The 21,851-nt window shown below is 42.1% G+C and overlaps 1 protein-coding gene across 2 annotated transcripts in view; it reads left to right on the top strand.

Annotated features, from left to right (window-relative positions):
- CDK5RAP1 (CDK5RAP1 mitochondrial tRNA methylthiotransferase) overlaps positions 1 to 21,851 on the top strand; it is a 37,474-nt gene that overhangs the window by 7,037 nt on the left and 8,586 nt on the right. For both annotated transcript variants that reach the window (XM_082745994.1, XM_082745995.1), the window contains 9 exons: positions 359 to 393; positions 1,299 to 1,399; positions 3,947 to 4,157; positions 5,181 to 5,301; positions 8,126 to 8,356; positions 11,216 to 11,313; positions 12,641 to 12,696; positions 14,625 to 14,755; positions 16,953 to 17,102. In XM_082745994.1, coding sequence (XP_082602120.1) covers positions 359 to 393; positions 1,299 to 1,399; positions 3,947 to 4,157; positions 5,181 to 5,301; positions 8,126 to 8,356; positions 11,216 to 11,313; positions 12,641 to 12,696; positions 14,625 to 14,755; positions 16,953 to 17,102 — 1,134 coding nt within the window. The remainder of the gene's footprint in view (positions 1 to 358; positions 394 to 1,298; positions 1,400 to 3,946; positions 4,158 to 5,180; positions 5,302 to 8,125; positions 8,357 to 11,215; positions 11,314 to 12,640; positions 12,697 to 14,624; positions 14,756 to 16,952; positions 17,103 to 21,851) is intronic.

The following is a 21,851-nucleotide window of genomic DNA, read 5'->3' as shown; positions in this document are numbered from 1 at the left end:
GTATTTTTGTTTCAGTTATTTTTGAAACTTTTATGGTGGTGCTCACTTTTAGGCAAGGAACTAAGTTCACAGTGGGCTGGGAGGTGGAGGGGGAATGGGGAGTTAGTGTTTAATGGGTATGGAGTTTTAGTTGGGGAACATGAAATGGTTCTGGAGCTTGATAGTGGTGATGGTTGCACAACAATGTGAATATACTTAATGCTACTGAATTGCACACTTAAAAATGGTTAAAATGCTAAATTTTATGCTTTGTATGTTTTACCACAGTGATAAAAAAAAAAGATAAATGGATAGTGATTCTACAAGGCAGATTTCAAAGATCATAATTTTCCCTTTTTTTCCGTTGCTTTCTGCTCAGGCTGATGTGATCCTCCTTGTCACATGTTCTATCAGGTGAGAATTTGTTCTTTATCCAGAGAGTGAATATATTTTACGCCAGAGTTAACAGTGCCAGGCCGGCAGACCTGTGGCAATCAGTCAGTGGATTCGTGATTTTACAGCAGTGGAGATAGTAATGATAGAACTGGGTTGACATTTGCTGAGCACTGTACTTGCCCTACTAATTTAAATCTCACAGCAGCCCTATGAGATAGGTGTTATTATCAAACCCGTATTATAGGTTAGGAAACCGAGAGTTTGCTGAGGCACCCAGCTTTTCCTAAGGCTTCTCTTGCAGGTAATGGCACATATTTATGACGTAATTCACATTGTAAAGGTTCGGGTGCAGTTGGTGCAGAGATGGTGTCATGCATCAGAAGTGAACATACTGTTTCCTGCTTTGTTTCTGTGTACAAGGCATGTTAGTGTTAATGTTTCCTTAGTGTTAATATAAGTGTTTCTGCTATAAGACACTGACCTTCATGGCTTTGGGAGATTCAGAAATGAATGCTTCTTCCGTGGAGCCTGGCTTTAAGGAGCTTGGTTTGATATGGGAACTAAGGCAGATACACAAATAGCTCTAACATCTGGCAGAAAGCACTATGTAAAAAATCAAACAATAAAAGAGAAGTTGCTAACTACAGGGAAAAGTGTAGTTAAAGTGATGGGGCAGTTAAAGGGTGGACAAACTCTGTGAGGCTTTGTGAAGTACATTGTTTCTGAGTTTGGGCTTGTCAGGTTTGGAGATAAGCTGGAAGGAAGTGGTGCTTCCGCAGTTGGCTCCCTGTTTATCTTCCCTTAACCTAAAAGATAGACATTCATTTAAAGGGTTGAAGTTTGTTTTTATTTCCATTATTGTACTCTTTTAGCTTGTGCTCTAGTTTATCTTCAGGTTGAGTTCTACCTCTTGATCTTTGCAGGGAGAAGGCTGAGCAGACCATCTGGAATCGTTTACATCAGCTTAAAGCCCTGAAGACAAAACGGCTCCGCTCTCGAGTACCTCTGAGGATTGGGATTCTAGGTATCCGGTAATTTGCAGATTTTGTGTTTTCACACTTGGGAAACCCTTAGAGGCTGGATTCCCAGTGTTTGAAGAATTGTTGTACACCTCATGTAACTCTTGTATTTCATGGCAGAGGCTATAGGATTAAATGAAATGAAGCTCATTAAAGGGCTTTTCATAGTGCCCTGAAGTAATAGGTACTCAGAAAGTGGTCTCTCCTTCCTAGACTCTAATGTGGCTTATGGCAGCATAGAGTTATGGATAGGAGAGAGTTTGGAGTTTGAAAGAACAGCATGAATTTACAGCAAAGGCACCTTTCATCTTGACTCCTGATGTATGCTCAGGTGAAGATCTACATCTGCACTGACCAGTGTGGTAGCCACTAGTTACATGTGGTTATTTAAATTTAACTAAAATTAGGGGCCCCTGGCTGGCTCAGTTGGTAGAGCATGCAACTCTTGATCTTGGGATTGTGAATTCCAGTCTCATGTTGAGTGTAGGGATTACTTAAAAAAAAAAAAAAAAAAGGGCGCCTGGGTGGCTCACTGGGTTAAGCCTCTGTCTTTGGCTCAGGTCATGATCTCAGGTTCCTGGGATTGAGCCCCACATGGGGCTCTCTGCTAAGCAGGGAGCCTGCTTCCCCCTCTCTTTCTGCCAGCCTCTCTGCCTACTTGTGACGTCTGTCAAATAAATAATTAAAATCTTTAAAAAAAACAACAACCAAAAAAAACCCCAAAAAACAAATCTTTTTTTTTTTTTAAAGATTTTATTTATTTATTTGACAGACAAAGATTACAAGGAGGTAGAGAAGCAGGCAGAGAGAGAGAGAGGAGGAAGCAGGCTCCCTGCTCAGCAGAGAGCCCAATGCAGGGCTCGATCCCAGGACCCTGGGATCATGACCTGAGCCGAAGGCAGAGGCTTTAACCCACTGAGCCACCCAGGCACCCCCCAAAAAACAAATCTTAAAAAATAAATTTAAGGGGCGCCTGGGTGACTCAGTTGGTTAAGCATCTGCCTTTGCCTTAGGTCATGATCCCGGAGTCCTAGCATTGAGCCCCACATTGGGCTCTTTGCTCAGCAGGGAGTCTTCTCCTCCCTCTTCCCCTCACCCAGCTCAGGCGTGCTTGTGCTGTCTCCCTCTCTCTCTCTCACTCTCTCTGTTTCTCTCTAAATAAAATCTTAAAAAAAGTAAATTTAAGTAAAATGAAATAATATTAAAAATTCCCTTCTTCATTCTCACTAACCACATATTGACTGCTAAGTAGCCACACTTGACTAGTGGCTACCAGTTTGGACAGCACAGATAAAGAATATTTCTGTCATCTTAGTTCTTTCGGACAGCTCTGATCTAGATAGCTGGGAAGCATATTTCAAAAATGAATATTCTATGCCCTTTTGGTCCCAGAATTTTGTTAATGTATTTAATTTTAAAACAGACTGTTCATTTTGGAATAATTAATTTCTCTTGATGAAGGGTCCAAACATGGTTGGAGCATATCCCGCTATACAGATTAATGTACTAAGTGATGTAGGAGGTTGGAAGGATTAGCTGAATGTTTCATATCAGTTTCTTCATTATAGAAGCTCCCGGCTATATCTTTGTTAGGAATTTCAGAAACCCCCCCAATACTTTGTTTTATTATTATGGTAAAATACATATAGCATAAAATTTACCATTTGAACCCTTCTCTTTTCTTTAAAGATTTTATTTATTTGAGAGAGAGCATGAACGGTCAAGGAGGAGAGGGAGAAGCAGACTGAGCGTGAGGCTTGATGCTAGAATGCTGAGATCATGGCCTGAGCCAAAGTCAAGATGTTTAACTGACTGAGCCACCCAGGTGCCCCTGTTTTGAAATTCTGTAACCTTACTGATAAACAGTGGTTTTTTAGGATTCAGAAGATAGCAGCATAGATGGTTAATTCATTTCTTAAAGGTCTTAGCAAGTATTATGGGTAAGAAAAGGGATAAAGGGGGGCGCCTGGGTGGCTCAGTGGGTTAAGCCGCTGCCTTCGGCTCAGGTCATGATCTCAGGGTCCTGGGATTGAGTCCCGCATCGGGCTCTCTGCTCAGCGGGGAGCCTGCTTCCCCCTCTCTTTCTGCCTGCCTCTCCATCTACTTGTGATTTCTCTCTGTCAAATAAAATCTTTAAAAAAAAAAAAAAAAGAAAAAGAAAAGGGATAAAGGATATAAGTACAGTTATATAAGTTTCTTTCTTTCTTTCTTTCTTTCTTTTTTTTTTTAAATAGGTTCCTGAATAAAAAGTTTTTGTTTGGAGTTTGAAAAAAGGTTCATGTCTAGAAATGTCTTTGGGCGATGGCTTAATTTTTTCTGGGTATTTAATTGAATTTCTTAAGTTGCTTGCTTCCTGTGGTTTTCTTGTATAGGAAGATGCAGGTTCTAGTGCCATGGAAATATTGGGTAAATTTGAGGAGCGATGATGCTCAACTCTCAGAGAAGTTTCTGTGCCCTTGGCTCTGATCCTAGCTGGAGATAATGTGTACAGAGAAGTAGACATGGGACCAGATGAATTTGGGAACAGGTGCTCATTTTCTTTTCCTTCCCAGGCTGCATGGCTGAGAGATTGAAGGAGGAGATTCTCAACAGGGAGAAAATGGTGGATATTTTGGCCGGTCCAGATGCCTACCGGGACCTTCCTCGTCTGCTGGCTGTTGCCGATTCAGGCCAACAAGCTGCCAACGTGCTGCTCTCTCTGGATGAGACCTATGCCGATGTCATGCCAGTCCAGACAAGCCCCAGTGCTACTTCAGCCTTTGTGTGAGATACTGTGCAAGAGACAAGGAGTGAACTTCTCCTTTTTCACTTTTATTTCTTTCTTTTTGAGAGAGGTGTAGAGAGAGTGTGAGAGCTCAGGTGCATGAGCTGGGGGTGGGTGGGGGGTGGAGGTGAGGAGGGACAAAAGGAGAGAGTCCCAAGCAGACTCTGTGCAGAGTCCAACAAGGGGCTCGATCTCACAACCCTGAAATCATGACCTGAGCCAAAACCAAGAATTGGGTGCCCAAAAGAGTGTGTCATTCAGGCACTCCTCTTTTCTCACATTTTTTTTTAGAAACTGGCTTATTCATTTATTTATTTATTTTTAAAGATTTTATTTATTTGCTAGAGATAGAGAGAGAGAGTACACACAAGCAGGCAGAGAGGCAGGCAGAGGCAGCGGGAGAAGCAGGCTCCCTGCTGAGCAAGGAGCCCGATGCGGGACTTGATCCCAGAACCTTGGAATCATGACCCGAGCTGAAGGCAGCAGCTTAACCAACTGAGCCACCCAGGTGTCCCTCCTTTCTCACTTTTACTTATTTATTTGTTTATTTAATTTTTTAAAAAGATTTTATTATTTATTTGACAGAGAGATCACAAGTAGGCAGAGAGACAGGCAGAGAGAGAGGGGGAAGCAGGCTCCCCACTGAGCAGAGAGCCTGATGCGGGGCTGGATCCCAGGACCCTGAGACCATGACCTGAGCCTAAGGCAGAGGTTTAACCCACTGAGCCACCCAGATGCCCCTCCTTTCTCACTTTTAAAATAATGTTAAGGGCAGGGGATCCCAGGACTCTGGGATCATAGCCTGAGCCAAAGGCAGACACGTAACGACTGAGCCACCCAGGAGCCCTAGTTTTTAAAGACAAAAATGTTTGCCTTAAAAAATGTCTCAGATTGGTCCAGTGTGAGTATGGTGCCCAGAGGATTCAGAGTCAAAGGATAATGGTAAGGGAGCTATGACTTGCTCCTTGGGTGGGAGCAAGAATCCTATTCCTGTTATGAAGTTTTGGTGCTTTTCTCCCCAGGTCTATCATGCGAGGCTGTGACAACATGTGCAGCTACTGCATTGTTCCTTTCACACGTGGCCGGGAGAGGAGTCGGCCTGTTGCTTCCATTCTAGAGGAAGTGAGGAAGCTTTCAGAGCAGGTGAAAAGTTCTCTAGGCTTTTGTCTTGTAAACATGTTTTTAGGGGGATGAGAACAACCTTTCTCGTTTTGCTGCCTGTTCTGTCTCTAAGCCGTGTAGGTTTAGAACCCATACCTGGCCAGAAAGAAATACCTGGGTGAATATCTTTGATTTGCTGCTTATAAATTATAGGCAGATCCATGTGAAGTTTGTTTAGGAGGCAGCACAGTGGAATAGAGAGAGCATGAGTTTAGAATCAGATGATTGAGTACAAATTCTGGCTGTACCATTCTCTGGTTTGGTGCCTTGGTCACTCAACTATTATCTTTGAAACACAGTTTCCCAGTCGTGAAAAGTAACTTTCTTGCTGGATTTTTGGGAAGATTGTTGTAGTTTAAATGTCTTTCTTTTTTTTTTTTCTTTTCTTTCCTTCCTCTCTCCCATTCTCTCTTTTTCTGTCTCTTTCTTTTGTAAGAAATCTCAACACCAGGCCTGGGGCTTGAACTCACAACCCTGAGATTAAGAGTCACATGCTCTACCAATTGAGTCAGCCAGGTGCCCATGTAGTTTAATTTTTTTTAAAGATTTATTTATTTTTAGAGAAAGAATGCATGAGGAAGGGGAGGAGCAGAGGAAGAGGGAGAAAGAGAATCCTAAGCAAACTCGGCGCTAAGTTTGGAGCCTGACGTGGGCTCAATCTCATAATCCTGAGATTATGACCTGAGCTGAGACCAAGAATCAATACTCAAATGACTGAGCCACCAAGGTGCCGTAATTTTTTTTAAAGATTTGTTTATTTTAGAGAAAGGAAAGGGGTAGAGGGAGAGAGGAGGGGAGAGAATCTCAAGCAGCCTCCCCACTGAGCGTGGAGCCCACCTGAGGGCTTGATCTCCGGACCCTGTGATCATGACCTGAGCCAGAATCAGGAGTTGGCCCCTCAACTGATAGAGCCGCGCAGGTGCCCTGCCCCTAAATGTTTTTAAACTCCCTGGCATATAGTAAATTTTCAGAGAATGATTTATTTGTCCATTCTAGGGAAACTGCCCAAATATCTTCCTCATTATATCACAGAGCCAGCTTGCTAGGTGAGGGACAGAGAATAGATGAGGTTAGTGAATTCCAGCAGAGGTTGGAGGGGAGAGAATTCCTACTTTCTTCCTGTTGGAAGCTGGTTGCCGCTAACTCTAGGCCTGGATCTTCAAGCACTGAAGAGGAGGATGTGGTTGGGAATAAGGAGCTTTTCTTCCACTAGAGTCTCCTGCTCCAGTTTTCAGTCAGCAGTTTGTCTCTGTTCTCACACTCTAGCAGTGCTCTCTTCTCGTCTCCCATTCCCCAGTCCTCAGTTCCCTGCTTTGCTCCCCGGCTGCTCACAGGCACTGGGAGGTCTTCTCCATATCCCTCCTTTCCACGTGCTTCCTGGTCTCAAGTCGTCTCCTCTCCCCTTCCAACTCCCCCATAGTACCAGAACTACTTGTCAGGATAGAGACATTCTGTATACTATTATTTTTTTTTTTATTAAAAAATATACTTTATTTATTAGAGAGGGAGCACAAGCAAGGGGAGTGGTAGGCAGAGGGAGAGGCAGACTCCCCCTGAGCAGAGAGCCAAATGTGGGGCTCATGACCCTAGTCGAAGGCAGACGCTTAACCAGCTGAGCTACCAGGTGCTCCCAAATTTCTTTTTTTTTTGTTTTGTTTTAAGTTTATTTATTTTTAAGTAATCTTTACACCCACCGTGGGGCTCGAACTCAAAACCTCAGAGTCCCAAGCTCTACCCAGCTGAGTCAGCTAGGGGTTCCTCAAAATTTCTTAATTGTCCAAAATACCTTTTTATTTTTATTTTTTAAAGATTTTATTTATTTATTTGAGAGAGAGAGAGAGAAAACACAAATGAGGAAGAGCAGAGGGAGGAGGAGAAGCAGACTCTCCGCTGAGCATAGAGACTGACATGGGGATCAATCCTGGGACTCCAGGATCATGACCTGTTCAAAGGCAGATGCTTTATTGTCAAACTAACCAGGTATCTCTGTCCAAAAATACCATTTTTTAAAAAATTTTAAACCAAGATCCAATCAAGATTTGTTTTATTTGGTTTTTATATTTCTTCAATCCCTCTTTGTTTTTTTAAAAAAAGATTTTATTTATTTGACAAACAGCAAGAGAGTGAACAGAAGTAGGGGGAGTGGGAGGGGAGAAGCAGGCTTCCCACTGAGCAGGGAGCCCAATGTGGGACTCAGTCCTAGGACCCTGAGATCATGACCTGAGCCAAAGGCAGAGGCTTAACGACTAAGCCACCCAGGTGCCCCTCTTCAGTCCCTCCTAATTTAAAACAACCCTTTCAGTTTTTTGTTGTTTGCTTTAAATGATATATTAAGTTTTTGAAAAGATCAGATATTGCTGAATTTGTCTGATTGCTTCTTCATGTTGTCATTTAAAATATTCCTCTGAATTTTGGTACACATTGGAAGTTAGGTGTAAAAGCTTGATTCAAATTAGGCTAAATATTTTGGGAAGAGTATTTCATAGGCAATGATTATATAATATTCAACTGGCAGAATGCTGTCAGAATTTGATTTATTGTGTTACAAATTAACCATTATTATTGAACATTGAGTTTATGTCCAGGTTTTTGCTACTCTAAAAAATGCTTTGAAGCTAATTTTTATTTAAGATTCTAGAAATTCTGAAGTTGAGTTCTTCAGACAAGATGCCCAAATGTGAAATTATTGGGTTAAAGACAGAATAGAATACATTTATGGATGGCTCTTGGTAGGGTCAGCTAATTTCAATGAAACTACAAAGAAGGTTTTAATTGGCTTCTGATGTATTTATTTTTCCTTTTTTAGGGGCTGAAAGAAGTGACACTTCTTGGTCAGAATGTTAATAGTTTTCGGGACAGTTCAGAGGTCCAATTCAACAATGCTGTGTCTACTAACCTCAGCCGTGGCTTTTCTACCAACTATAAACCCAAGCAAGGGGGCCTTCGTTTTGCTCACCTTCTGGATCAGGTCTCCAGAGTAGATCCTGAAATGAGGATCCGTTTTACCTCTCCCCACCCCAAAGACTTTCCTGATGAGGTGAGTATCGACAAGAGAACTGTGCCAAGCTGTTATCAGTATCCTTTTTTAAAAAAAATTTTTTTCTTTTTTAAGATTTTATCTATTTATTTGACAGAGATCACAAGTAGGCAGAGAGGCAGTCAGAGAGAGAGGGGGGAAGCAGGCTCCCCGCTAAGCAGAGAGCCTGATGTGGGGCTCAGTCGCAGGACCTCGGGATCACGACCCGAGCTGAAGGCAGAGGCTTTAACCCACTGAGCCACCCAGGCATCCCTTTTAAATTTTTTAAAGACTTTTATTTATTTATTTATTTGTCAGAGAGAGAGAGATCACAAGTAGGCAGAGAGGTGGGAAGGGGTGGGTGGGTGGAGTAGGCTTCCTGCTGAGCAGAGAGCCTGATGCAGGGCTCCATCCCAGGACCCTGAGATCATGACCTGAGCCAAAAGCAGAGGCTTAACCCACTGAGCCACCCACGTGACCCTAGGTGGCATTCTTAAGTATGCCAAAGGCTGGACCGAGTGGGAGGCAGCAGTCCTTGAGTCTCGCTCAGGGCATCTTGTTAGTTGCTGTATTGCTCTTTAATTTCACCAAAGATTTAAAGTCCACCAAGGTGGGCGGATATGGGATTGATATATTTAAAAAAATTTGTCTTCGAGTTCATCAGGGTCAGGTTGTCATCTTCATCTATAAAATGGGATTAATAATAGCCTCCTGCTTTGGATTTTTGGGAAACAGGTATAATGTATAAAAAAATTAAAGGTATAATGTAAGGCACTTATCAAAGTGCCTTAGCAATGCATGGAGTGTATAGCCCACATGTGAAACCTTTTTTTTTTTTTTAATTTTTTTTTTGTTTGTTTTGGTGAAATCTCTTTTGGTCCCACCCCAACCTTTTCGCCTCTGGATTGTCTTTTTATTGAGCTGCAAGTGTTCTTCATGTATTCATGATATAACTCCTTTGTCAATATATATTTTCAAATATTTTTTCTTAGTTTTAGTTTCTTTAAAGATTTTATTTTTTAAAGATTTATTTATTTTAGGGGCACCTGGGTGGCTCAGTGGGTTAAGCCTCTGCCTTCGGCTCAGATCATGATCTCAGGGTCCTGGGATTGAGCCCTGCATTGGGCTTCCTGCTCTGTAGGGAGCCTGGTTCCCCCTCCCGCTCTGTCTGCCTCTCTGTCTACTTGTGATCTCTCTCTGTGTGTCAAATAAATAAATAAAATCTTAGGAGAGAAAAAAGCTTTATTTATTTTAGAGTGTGCAAGTGAGGGAGGGATGGTGGGAGAGGGTGAGATTCTTAAGCAGACTCTTTGAGGAGTGCAGAATCTGACACAGGGTTCGACTCCAGGATCCTGAGATCATGACCTGAGCTGAAATCAAGAGTTGGACACTTAACTGACTGAGCCACCCAGGTGCCCCCCCCCCCTTTTTAAAGATTTATTTATTTATTTGACAGACAGAGATCACAAGTAGGCAGAGAGGCAGACAGAGAGAGAGGAGGAAGCAGGCTCTCCACTGAGCAGAGAGCCCAATTTGGGGCTCGATCCCAGGACCCCAGAATCATGAAGCCGAAGGCAGAGGCTTTAACCCGCTGAGCCACCCAGGTGCCTCTTTTTTTCTTTTCTTTTCTTTCTTTCTTTCTTTTTCTTTTTTTAAGGATTTTTATTTATTTATTTGACACAGAGAAAGAGATAGAGAGAGAGAGAGAGCACAAGCAGGGTGAGTGGCAGGCAGGCAGAGCCAGGAGCCAAGCAAGGAGCCTGATGTGAGGCTCGATCCCAGGATTGTGGGATCATGACCCAAGCCAAAGGCAGCCTCTCAACGATGTGAGCCACCCAGGTGCCCCTACTTCCAGTTTCTTGATAGTCCTTTTTTTTTTTTTTTTTAAAGATTTTATTTATTTATTTGACAGAGAGGGGGAGAGAGATTTTTTTTTTTTTTTTTTTAAAGATTTATTTATTTATTTGACAGAGAGATTACAAGTAGGCAGAGAGGCAGGCAGAGAGAGAGAGGAGGAAGCAGGCTCACTGCTGAGCAGAGAGCCCGATGCGGGACTCGATCCCAGAACCCTGAGATCATGACCTGAGCCAAAGGCAGCGGCTTAACCCACTGAGCCACCCAGGCGCCCGGGGAGAGAGATTTTTAAAAAGATTTTATTTATTTATTTATTTGACAGAGATTACAAGTAGTCAGAGAGGCAGGTGGCGGGGGGGCAGAAAGAAGGCTCCCGCCGAGCAGAGAGCCTGATGCGGGGCTTGATCCCAGGACCCTGAGATCATGACCTGAGTCAAAGACAGAGGCTTAACCCACTGAGCCACTCAGGTGCTCCTTCTTGATGGTCTTTTATTTTTTTATCTTAATTTTAATTTTTTTAAAGATTTTATTTATTTGAGAAAGAGTGAACGCTCGAGCAGGGAAGAGTTAGAGAAACAGGATCCCTACTGAGCAGGGAGCTAGATGTGGGGCTCAGTCCCAGGCTCTTGGGATCATGACCTGAGCCGAAGGCAGACGCTTAACAGCAGAGCCACCCAAGCATTCTTTGATAGTGTCTTTTAAAGTGGTTAATTAGTTTGGAAGTTAGATGAAACAAATACTTCATTTTTCTTTTCTTGTCTTGTCTCTGTCACCCCATGGCTTGAATTTGACCTCTGTTTGCTTGCTTCACTTTTTTAAAGCAGAAATGCCATCAGGTGAAATGTCTGGGACAGATAACGTGGCTTGAGTAAAAATAAAGGATTTGGATAATTCATGTATTTGGTTTAATTGGCCTATTAATTACTTGAAAATTAACCTTGGTAGAGAAACAGTGGGAGTGGTATTCTTTTCTGCAGTGTACTTTGGTGAGACTTTGATGGCCTTTACTGTGTTCTATCTGATCAGGTTCTACAGCTGATTCATGAGAGAGACAACATCTGTAAACAGATTCATCTACCAGCCCAGAGTGGAAGCAGTCGTGTATTGGAGGCTATGCGGAGGGGGTCAGACTTAACTTGGGGATGGGGCATCCTGCACCTTTCCATGTTTTCTTAAGGACCACACCATGTCTAAGGACCTAGTATAGTGTGTGGCACATAGTAACTGCTCAATAAATATCTGTTCTATTAGTAAACTCATGAACATGATAACTTGCTTCTGTTTACTCCAGAAATATAGACTAAGGACTGAATCACTCATGTCATTTGTTTAGTATTTCTTTTTAAGATTTATATTTATTCTATATAGAGAGTGCACACATGGAGGGAAAAGAGAGTCTTTTTTTTTTTTAAAGATTTTATTTATTTATTTGACAGAGAGAAATCACAAGTAGAGGGAGAGGCAGGCAGAGAGAGAGAGGGAAGCAGGCTCTCCGCTGAGGAGAGAGCCCAATGCGGGACTCGATCCCAGGACCCCGAGACCATGACCTGAGCCGAAGGCAGCGGCTAAACCCACTGAGCCACCCAGGCGCCTGGGAAAAGAGAGTCTTAAGTAGACTCTGTACTGAGTGCAGAGCCCAACGCAGGGCTTGATTTCATGACCCTGAGATCACAACCCGAGCCAAAAACAGTCAGATGCTCAACTGACTAAGCCATCCAGGCCCCCCAGCATGTTTTTTATTAAGCATGAAATGTGTGGTACATTCCTTTTGAAATTGGAATCCTATAGCTTTTAACATTAAAGCTTTTTAAGTCTTGGAATTTAAACGTATCTCTGTTCACTAACTTTGGGACTAATATGTATTGCAGAGGTAAGACTGAAAGGGTGATGTGACAAATAGCAACCCGTATGGAACTAGTGCCTTGTCTTGTTTTCCACTATTTTAGAGCAGTTTTAGAGATCCTCTAAAGTGTTTAATCTGTCCTCACTAAATAAAAAAAGAATATTTACTTTTTTGTTTTTTTAAGATTTATTTATTTGAGAGAGAGAGCATGAGTGGGAGGGGCAGAGGGAAAGGGAGAGAGAATCTCAAGCAGACTTCTTGAGCATGGAGCCTGGCATAGGGCTTAATCTCATGACACAGATCAGGACCTGAGCTGAAACCAAGAGTCTGTCGCTTAACCTATTGCGCCACTCAGGTACCCTCTACATATTTTTTAAAAAGGCTATTTAAAATAATGTATGTCTTGAATTAAAGATCTGTGGGCTATAGATTAGGTTATACTACAGGATTTGGATCAAAAGGACTCTTGTGTACTTTAACCTACTTTTGTACTGTCTCATGTGGTTGAGAAGTGGTTATATGTGGTAATTCATAGCCTTATCTTTTTGTAGCATTCCTTTAAAGAAGATTGGTTCATCTAAGCCTTTTCTTCTTTTTCTTTATTGCAGATATTCAAGAGAAGCTTACATGGAGTTAATTCATCATATCAGAGAATCTATCCCAGGTATGTTTAAGAAGTATTCTGTCGAGCACATAACTCTACCAGTGGCCACAGCATTTTTGTTTTGACACTGCCTTATGACACCCTTCATGCTGCTTTTGCGCCTCTTCATTTTTCTCTTTCTCTCTTTTTACTTCTCTCTGTTTTTTTAATGTGTTGGTCTTGCTAGATGTACACAAAAGTATGGATCAGTTTGTGACCTCAGGGTGAAAGAGATTTCTATATTCTTCGTGTTTCTGAACATATGGGGCAGACTTTGATCTTTCTTGTTAGCTGGCAAAGGTAGTTTGGTCTAAATTAGTTCTAATTTGGGGACAATTGGTATCTTTAAAAATGTACACATTTTTAGAGGTAATTCCTTTCCTATTATCTTAACTCTTAACTCCTTTTTCTCTTTCCCTTTTCTCCTAATAAAATTACTTTGTAGTCTTTTTTGTTTTATAAAGATTTTGTTTATTTATTTGACAGAGAGAGACATAGTGAGAGAGGGAACACAAGCAGAGGGAGTGGGAGAGGGGGAAGCAGGCTTCCTGCTGAGCTCAATGTGGGGCTTGATCCCAGGACCTAACTTTGTAGTCTTTCTAATTTAGATTTGGTTGACAGTATCTACATTTGTTTCCAAATTTCTTATTATTGTAACTTGAATTATGCATAGTTTCATTTTGGAGGGGCAGGATAGTGCGGAGGCTTTCTGGGCTGCAGTTTCCTCATCTATAAAATAGAGTTAGTAAGGGGCACTTAGCTGGCTTCATAGAGCATGGGACCCTTGATTTCAGAGTTATGAGATCAGGCCCCATGTGTGGCATAGAGTTTACTTTAAAAAAACAAACATATATATATATATATGTGTGTATATATATATACACATATATATATATACACACACACACATATATATGTAAAATAGAGTTGATAGTACCTCATTGGATTGTGGGAATAATTACATAGATTAAATTAAATAGATAGGAAAGCATAGCACTTAGTATTTAATGGCAATAGTTATTGTTCCTATAGTCTTAAACATTGTATGAAATTGGTTTCAAAGGTATGTTTTTTAAAGAATTTATTTAAAAATTTTTACTTTTTTTTTTTTTTTAAGATTTTTATTTATTTATTTGACAGAGAAAGACATAGCGAGAGAGGGAGCACAGGTGGAGAGTGGGAGAGGGAGAAGCAGTCTTCCCACTGAGGAGGGAGCCTGATGCCGGGCTTGATCCCAGAACCCTGAGGTTGTAACCTGAGCTGAAGGCAGATCCTTAATGACTGAGCCACCCAGGTCTCCCTATTTAAAAAACTTTATATAAGATTTATTTTATTTTATTTTATTTTTTTAAGATTTTATTTATTTATTTGATAGAGATCACAAGTAGGCAGAGAGGCAGGCAGAGAGATGGGGGAGGCAGGCTCCCTGCTGAGCAGAGATTTCCCCATGTGGGGCTCTATCCCAGGACCCTAAGATCTTGACCTGAGCCGAAGGCAGAAGCTTTAACCCACTGAGCCACCCAGGCGCCCAAGATTTATTTATTTTATAAAGAATTATTTATTTATTTGAGAGAGAGGGAGAGAGTGCTGCATGCAAGGGAGGAATCAGAGGGAAAAGGAGAGAAGTAGACAGTGCTAAGCACAGAGCCCCACACAGGGCTCGACCTCATTCCTTAGATCATGAACCAAGCTGAAACCGAGAGTCAGACACTTAACCAATTGAGCCAGCCAGCTGCCCTAGAAGGATGAGAACTGGCATGGGAACATTCTGGATAAGCAGGCCTACCCCATCTTGCTCTGTAATGACTATTTTGTTTCACTTGCACATGAGCTGAGCAGCTCCAGGAAAAGTTTACAATTGCTGTCCCACCCTTTGTAGCCCACAAGTGCCAAAGGCCTCTCCTGAAGGTAGGCAGCAGTGACATGTTGTCCTTTGTTATGCGTTGCAGGGGTGAGCCTCAGCAGTGATTTCATTGCTGGCTTTTGTGGTGAGACGGAGGAAGATCACCTCCAGACGGTGTCTTTGCTTCGGGAAGTTCAGTACAACATGGGCTTCCTTTTTGCTTACAGTATGAGACAGGTAAGTCCTTCTTGGGATGCAGAAGAAGCTACTTCTATGGTACAACAGAATTTCTGACTGGGGCAGCAAGGCAGTTCTTGAGAAGCCATGAGATCTTACCACTCATTTCTTTATTTTTGATTTAATCAACCTGTCTACTGTTTTATACAGTTCATCAGTTTGAGATGAAAATGGATTGCTTGCGACATTATTTTCATAAAAATATTTGAAATTATGTTTAGATCGTTTAGAATTTGAATGTGCAGGTAGGGATGCTATTCTCCTTATAGGAAAACTAAAATCATGCAGGACTTTTTTGGCCTACAGATATGCATTGTTTCACAGATGCACCTTGTCCTCCTAGCCATCCTCAGCTATTTTAGTTTTCATTTTTTAGGCCATGTGAACCCACTTATAGCCACTAGAGAGCTTCTCTGTACACGGATTCCCAGGAATATAAAGCGGAAGGAGATGAGGAAGGAAGGGGAGAGTAATGTGTAATTCCTGCAGAGGAGGGGTAGTTTTGATCTTTTGCCATTTTCTTGATGGTAGGGATGAATTTGCACAGGTCATATCTCCTCTCTTCAGTCAACTTAGTGGGGGCTTTCTTTGTGTTTGGGCTGGAGGCTGAAGAGGCTTGGTGGCCAGGAGGCTCAGGAAAGCTGATTGATGAATGAAGGATCCCATGACCTTAGCCACCAGCATCACTCAGCTGCCATCAGCAAAGCTAATTCATGTCTTTTAAAGCTCACTGCCTACTGTTCTGTAGGCAGTGTAAGTGGGCTATTGTATGTATTTATGTCTGTTACAGAATTACTTCAGGGATGAAGCTTCAGAGTAGATTTGGGTTCCAAATCTGCTGCTGCTTTTCCATGGACATCACAAATATGCAAGAGAAATTCTTTTCTAATGTTAGATTTGGGAATGGGTGTGCAGTGTGTGGTGGAAGCGTCATGGGGATTAATATGAGTGTTCACTTTGGGATCTAATTTCTAGGTTAGGGTTAAGGTTATAGAGACCTAGTAGTCTAGTGGATGAGAGCAAGCATTCAGATTCTGCCAGTCTTACTTAATAACTGTATGATCTTGAGAAAGGTCCTTGGTGTCTCCACATTTGAAGTGAGAATAGTGTTTGGTAATGGTAAATGCACAATAGATGCAAGTTTTTGTTAATAAGACAAAATAGAGTAAACCCATTCATCTTTGTACTTCTCTCAAAGGACAAGTGGAATGACCACACATTGATATATAGGTTTTCCTATAATTCCATACTTATATCTAGCTCAGTGGTTCTTCAACTGTATTACAAACCTGTATACAGAAAATTAAAAAAAAAAAAATGTGTTGGGTGCTTGGATGGCTCAGTTGGTTGGGCATCTTCCTTCAGCTCAGGTCATGATCCTGGGGTCCTGGGATTGAGTCCTGCATTGGGCTCCCTGCTCCACGGGGTGTCTGCTTCTTCCTCTGCTCCCACATTCTTATTCTCTCTCTCTAGCTTACAAAATTAAATACAATTTTGAGCCTGATTTTCATGTACTAGGTTTAGAATTTCACCCTTGTAAAAATGTGACTTGATTGCATAGTTACCTATCTCTTTGAGAATGCTCCTAGAGCTAGAGAACCCTTCTGGCATGGCTTGGGTCTTGTATATATGACTGTAACTTAGAGGTGGAGTGAACTTGGTCCCCCTCTGTCCCTTAAGAATAGATTCTTTGGGGTGAGGGCACCTGGGTGGCTCAGGCAGTGAAGCATCTGACTTGATTTTGGGTCAGGTCATGATCTCAGGATCTTGTGATCAAGCCCCTTGTCAGGCTTCCTGCTGAGAGGGGAGTCTGTTTGAGGATTCTCTATCCCTGTTTCCCCAACTTGTGCATGCATGCATACTTTCTCTTTCCCCTCTCTAAAATAAATACGTCTTTTTTTTTTTTTTTTTTAAGATTTTATTTCACAGAGAGTGAGAGCACAAGCAGGGGGAGCAGCAGAGGGAGAGGGAGGAGCAGGCTCTCTGCTGAGCAGGGAGCCCGATGTGGGGCTTGATCCCAGGATCGTGGGATCATGACTCAAGCTGAAGGCAGACACCTAACTGACTGAGCCGCCCAAGTACCCTTAAAATAAACAAATCCTTAAAAAAAAAAAAAAGAAGAAGAAGAATGGGGAAAAAAGGGAATTCTGTGAGTCCTTGGTGACCTTTCTCTTTCTCTTTCTCTTTTTTTTTGTAGAAGACCCGGGCATATCACAGGCTGAAAGATGATGTCCCAGAAGAGGTAAAATTAAGGCGTTTGGAGGAACTTATTACTGTCTTTCGAGAAGAAGCAACAAAAGCCAACATGGCCTCTGTGGGTTGTACCCAGCTAGTCCTGGTGGAAGGGGTAAGGTCATATGTATATATATTTTTTGATTGTTTTTTGGAACACAATATGTCTCCCTTTTTTTTTTTTAAGATTTTATGAGAGATCACAAGTAGGCGGAGAGGCAGGCAGAGAGAGAGGGGGAAGCAGGCTCCCCGCTGAGCAGAGAGCCTGATGTCAGACTCTATCCCAGACTCGATCCCAGGACCCTGAGACCATGACCTGAGCTGAAGGCAGTCGCTTAACCCACTGAGCCACCCAGGTGCCCCAGTGTCTCCCTTTTATTTAGATCTTTGATTTATCAGAGTTTTTGTGTTAGGATTCCGGTATGTATTTTGTTAGATTTATACCATAGTATCTTTTTTTCTAAACTGTTACAGTTGCTATTGTATGTTTTAATTTCAGGTGTTTCGTGTGCTTATTTTATTATACAGCTATAACTCAATTTTGTGTGTTTATCTTATACTCTGTGACCTTGCTGAAATCAATAGTTCTAGGAGGTTTTTTTTGGCATTTTTTTTTTTAAAGATTTTATTTATTTATTTGACAGGCAGAGATTACAAGTAGGCTGAGAGGCAGGCAGAGAGAGAGGAGGAAGCAGGTTCCGTGCTGAGCAGAGAGCCCGATGCGGGGCTCGATCCTAGAACCCTGGGATCACGACCTGAGCTGAAGGTAGAGGCTTTAACCCACTGAGCCACCCAGGCGCCCCTATTTTTGGCATTTTCCTTGAGATTTTCTGCATAGGTAATCATGTCATTATGTTTTTTCTTCCTAATGTTCCATGCTTCCTTCTTTTATCTTTTCCTCTCCCTTCAGAGAACTTCCTTCAGACATTCTGGCAGTAGATTGTCTTCCTTCATCTTAGAATTTCAGGATTTCTCCTTCATTCTTGAAAGATATTTTTGTACTTAGCAGCAGAAGGATTAGGAAGAGTATGTCTGCTTCATCTCTTTCTGGAAGCAGTATCATATGTATGTTTTTAGAATCAGTTTTATTGTCTGTCTTCAGTCCTTTTTTATTTTTATTATATTTTAATTTTTTGAAGGTTTATTTTTTTTAATAATCTCTACATGCAATTTGGGGCTCATCCATAAACCCGACATTGAGAGTTGGATGCTCTACTAACTGAGCCAGCTATGTGCTCCTTCAATCCTTTTTGAAATCACATTTTTGGGGCGCCTGGGTGGCTCAGTGGGTTAAGCCTCTGCCTTCGGCTCAGGTCATGATCTCAGGGTCCTGGGATCGAGTCCTGCATCGGGCTCTCTGCTCGGCGGGGAGCCTGCTTCCTCCTCTTTCTCTGCCTGCCTGTCTGCCTACTTGTGATCTCTCTGTGTCAAATAAATAAATAAAATCTTTAAAATAAATAAATAAATAAAATCACATTTTTGGGACGACTGGTTGGCTCTGTTGGTTAAGTGTCTGCCTTTGACTCAGGTCATGATACCAGGGTAGTCCTGCATCAGGCTTCTTGCTCTGTAATGAGCCTGCTTCTCCCTCTGTCTCTTTCCCCTCTACTTGTGTTTTCTCTTTCTCTCTTTCTCAAATAAATAAATAAAATCTTTAAAAAATAAATCACATTTTCTTAGAAATGTACTGCATTTTGGGAAGTTTGAGGTTCCTATAGGCTTCTCCAGTCAGGCCTGGGAACCTAGATACTAGGGTGCTAAACAGATTAGAATAGAGGGTGAGTTTGGGAGCCTGAAGCTATATGTTGCAGCCATTGGAGAGGAGGTGAAAGAGCGAGATGGCGCCCTTTATGTGACTCTTCTGAAGTCCTGGATTGAGAAAGGAGAGTCCTGTTCCATGTCTTAGGATATGGTAGCATCAGAGCTACTAATTGTCTGGTATTTATGTTTGTTAGGACTCTTCGGTGAGTAACAGTGAGAATTTCTTCAAGCCATTCAGCCTAAGCCAGAAGGAATTCTTTTTTATACTTCAGAGGTATCTTGTGGAGCCCAAGGGCAGGAAGGACTGTGCTTAGCTTCGGAAGCCCTTTAGGCTCGTACTTTCTCATCTCCTTGGACCAGCTTTTCCTGCTTCTTCATTTTTGTTACAGAGCACAGCAGCCCTATAGTTCCTGTGTTTACATGTTATAGTTTTGGCTATTCACAGACCAAAATTGTGTCTCTCAGCACCAGCTCCAGTTTCCAGGAAGCGTACTTGATCAGCTCATCTGGGTTAGGCGATCTTCCTATGGTCTAGACTCGCAGTTGGCTGATGGATGGTGAGCTCAGTTACCATGATAACCCAAAGGGTGTTTGCCTTACTAAATGCTTTGTAATTTAGAGTATTATCTGTGATTCTGGAGATCTGTACGTGTACATGTCTATTAGCAATTTACATTTCATCCAGTAAGAATTAGGTCTTACTGTATTCCCAGCTCTCCTGACAGAGTAAGGCACAGAAAAGTGTACTTCTCTATTTTTTCTTTTTCTTTTGAAGATTTTATTTATTTATTTGACAGAGAGAGCACAAGCAGGGGGCGCGGCAGGCAGAGGGAGAGGGAGAGAGAAACAGGCTTCCCAAGGAGCAGGGAGCCCGATGCGGGGCTCAGTCCTGGGACCCTGGGATCATGACCTGAGCTGAAGGCAGTTGCTTAACCAGCTGAGCTACCCAGGTGCCTTGTGTACTTCTCTTTTGAATGAATGAATAAGTACTCAGAGTTTACCAATCTGTGTCCCTAACTTCATCAGGCTTACAGAGAACCTATGGTAATTAAATAAACTGAAATAAGATTATTTCTTAGGCATATACATAAGCCAGTTCTCACTTGGGGCTAGAGAATGAATGGATTTTTCAGGGCTAATAGTTTGGAGTCTTTACTTTTCTTTTAGAGGGACATTCTTTCCTTTAGTCCTGGCCAGTTTAAAACTTCAGGTTGTGAGGCGCGGGGTGGTTCAGTGGGTTAAAGCCTCTGCCTTCAGCTCAGGTCATGATCCTAGGGTCCTGGGATCGAATCCCGCACCAGGCTCTCTGCTCAGCAGGGAGCCTGCTTCTTCCTCTCTCTCTGTCTGCCTCTCTGCCTACCTGTGATCTCCATCTGTCCAATAAATAAACTCTTAAAAAAAAAAAAAATAAAACTTCAGGTTGCTATTGGGATGCCTGGGTGGCTCAGTCGGTTAAGCCACTGCCTTCGGCTCATGTCTTGATCCCAGGGTCCTGGAATCAAGTCCCACATCGGGCTCCTTGCTCAGCCAGGAGCCTGCTTCTCTCTCTGCCTCTGCCTGCCACTCTGCCTGCTTGTGTGTTCTCTCCCTCATTCTCTCTGATAAATAAATAAAATCTTAAAAAAAAAAAAAATCCTTCCAGTTGCTATATCCATAGTGGCAGAGAAGATGATTGTAACTCATGTATACTAAGCATTTACTTTCTGTCAGGAGCTGTGCACTTTATGGTCTTTGGCACATTGAGTCCCATCACAGTTTTTGGAGATAGTGCTATTATTTGCCCTTTTATGATATGAAACAGAGATTCAGAGAAGTAGAATAACTTCCTGAAGGCCATACAGATAGTGTGGCAGAGCCAGAATTTGAGTCAGGTCTATCTCATTCCAGAGCCTCTATACAACATTTCCTCCCTCTGCTTTTATTTTTTATTTTTTTTAAAAGATTTTGTTTATTTATTTGAGAGAGAGAGAGAGAGGTCACAAGTAGGCGGAGAGTCAGGCAGAGAGGGGGAAGCAGGCTCCCTGCCGAGCAGAGAGCCCCACGCAGGACTCAATCCCAGGACCCCGAGATCATGACCCGAGCCGAAGGCAGAGAGGCTTAACCCACTGAGCCACCCAGGCGCCCCCCCTTTTTTAATTATGGGGAATTAAAAAGATACATAGATATAGAGAGAGCAGTATAATGCATGCCTGTGTCCCCATTAACAAACCTCAACAGCTGTCAGTACAGTGTTAATCTTGGCTAATCTCGTTTCCATCTTTACTGCCCCCATTAGCTTGTTCTGAAGCAAGTAGCTTATATGTCATATTATACATATTATGCTTTAAAAAAAATTTTTTTTTAAAGATTTTATTTATTAGGCAGAGAGATCACAAGTAGGCAGAGAGGCAGACATAGAGAGGGGAAGCAGGCTCCCTACTGAGCAGAGAGCCCGATGTGGGACTCGATCCCAGGACTGTGGGATCATAACCGGAGCTGAAGGCAGAGGCTTTAACCCACTGAGCCACCCAGGTGCCCCTATACATATTATATTTATATATCATAATATTTTGTCAGTTAACCTTTCAGTATATATATCTTTAAAAGATAAGGACTCTTTTTAAAAGAGCTTTATTTATTTATTTTAGAGAGGGGAGAGAGGGAGAGGGTACGGGGGGGGGAGAGAGACTTAAGGGGACTCCGAGCTCCGTGCAGGCCTGATCTAGGGCTTGATCTCAAACCCTGAGATTAGGACCTGAGCTGAAACCAAGAACTGGACACTTAACTGACTGTGCCACCCCGTGCCCTAAGATAAGTACTCTTTTAAGAAAAAAACCCAACAGGGTCACCTGAGTGACTCAGTTGATTAAACTGAAGTTGTCTGCCTTTAGCTCAAGTCATGATCCCAGGATCCTAGGATGGAGTCTGCTTCTTCCTCTGCCTGCTGCTCACTCTCTCTCAATCTTGTTCATTCTCTCTGACAAGTAAATAAAATCTTAAAAAAAAAGAAACCAACATAATGCTATTGTCATTGTTGTTTGTTAATATTGTCAAATATTTAGTCAGTGTTCTAATTTCTGTTTGTCTCAAATATTTTTATATTTTTATGGTTGTTTTCAAATCA

The sequence above is a fragment of the Mustela nivalis genome, assembly GCF_964662115.1.
Source record: "Mustela nivalis genome assembly, chromosome: 8".
NCBI classification, from domain to species: Eukaryota; Metazoa; Chordata; class Mammalia; order Carnivora; family Mustelidae; genus Mustela; species Mustela nivalis.
This window is presented reverse-complemented; position numbering and strand designations above follow the sequence as displayed.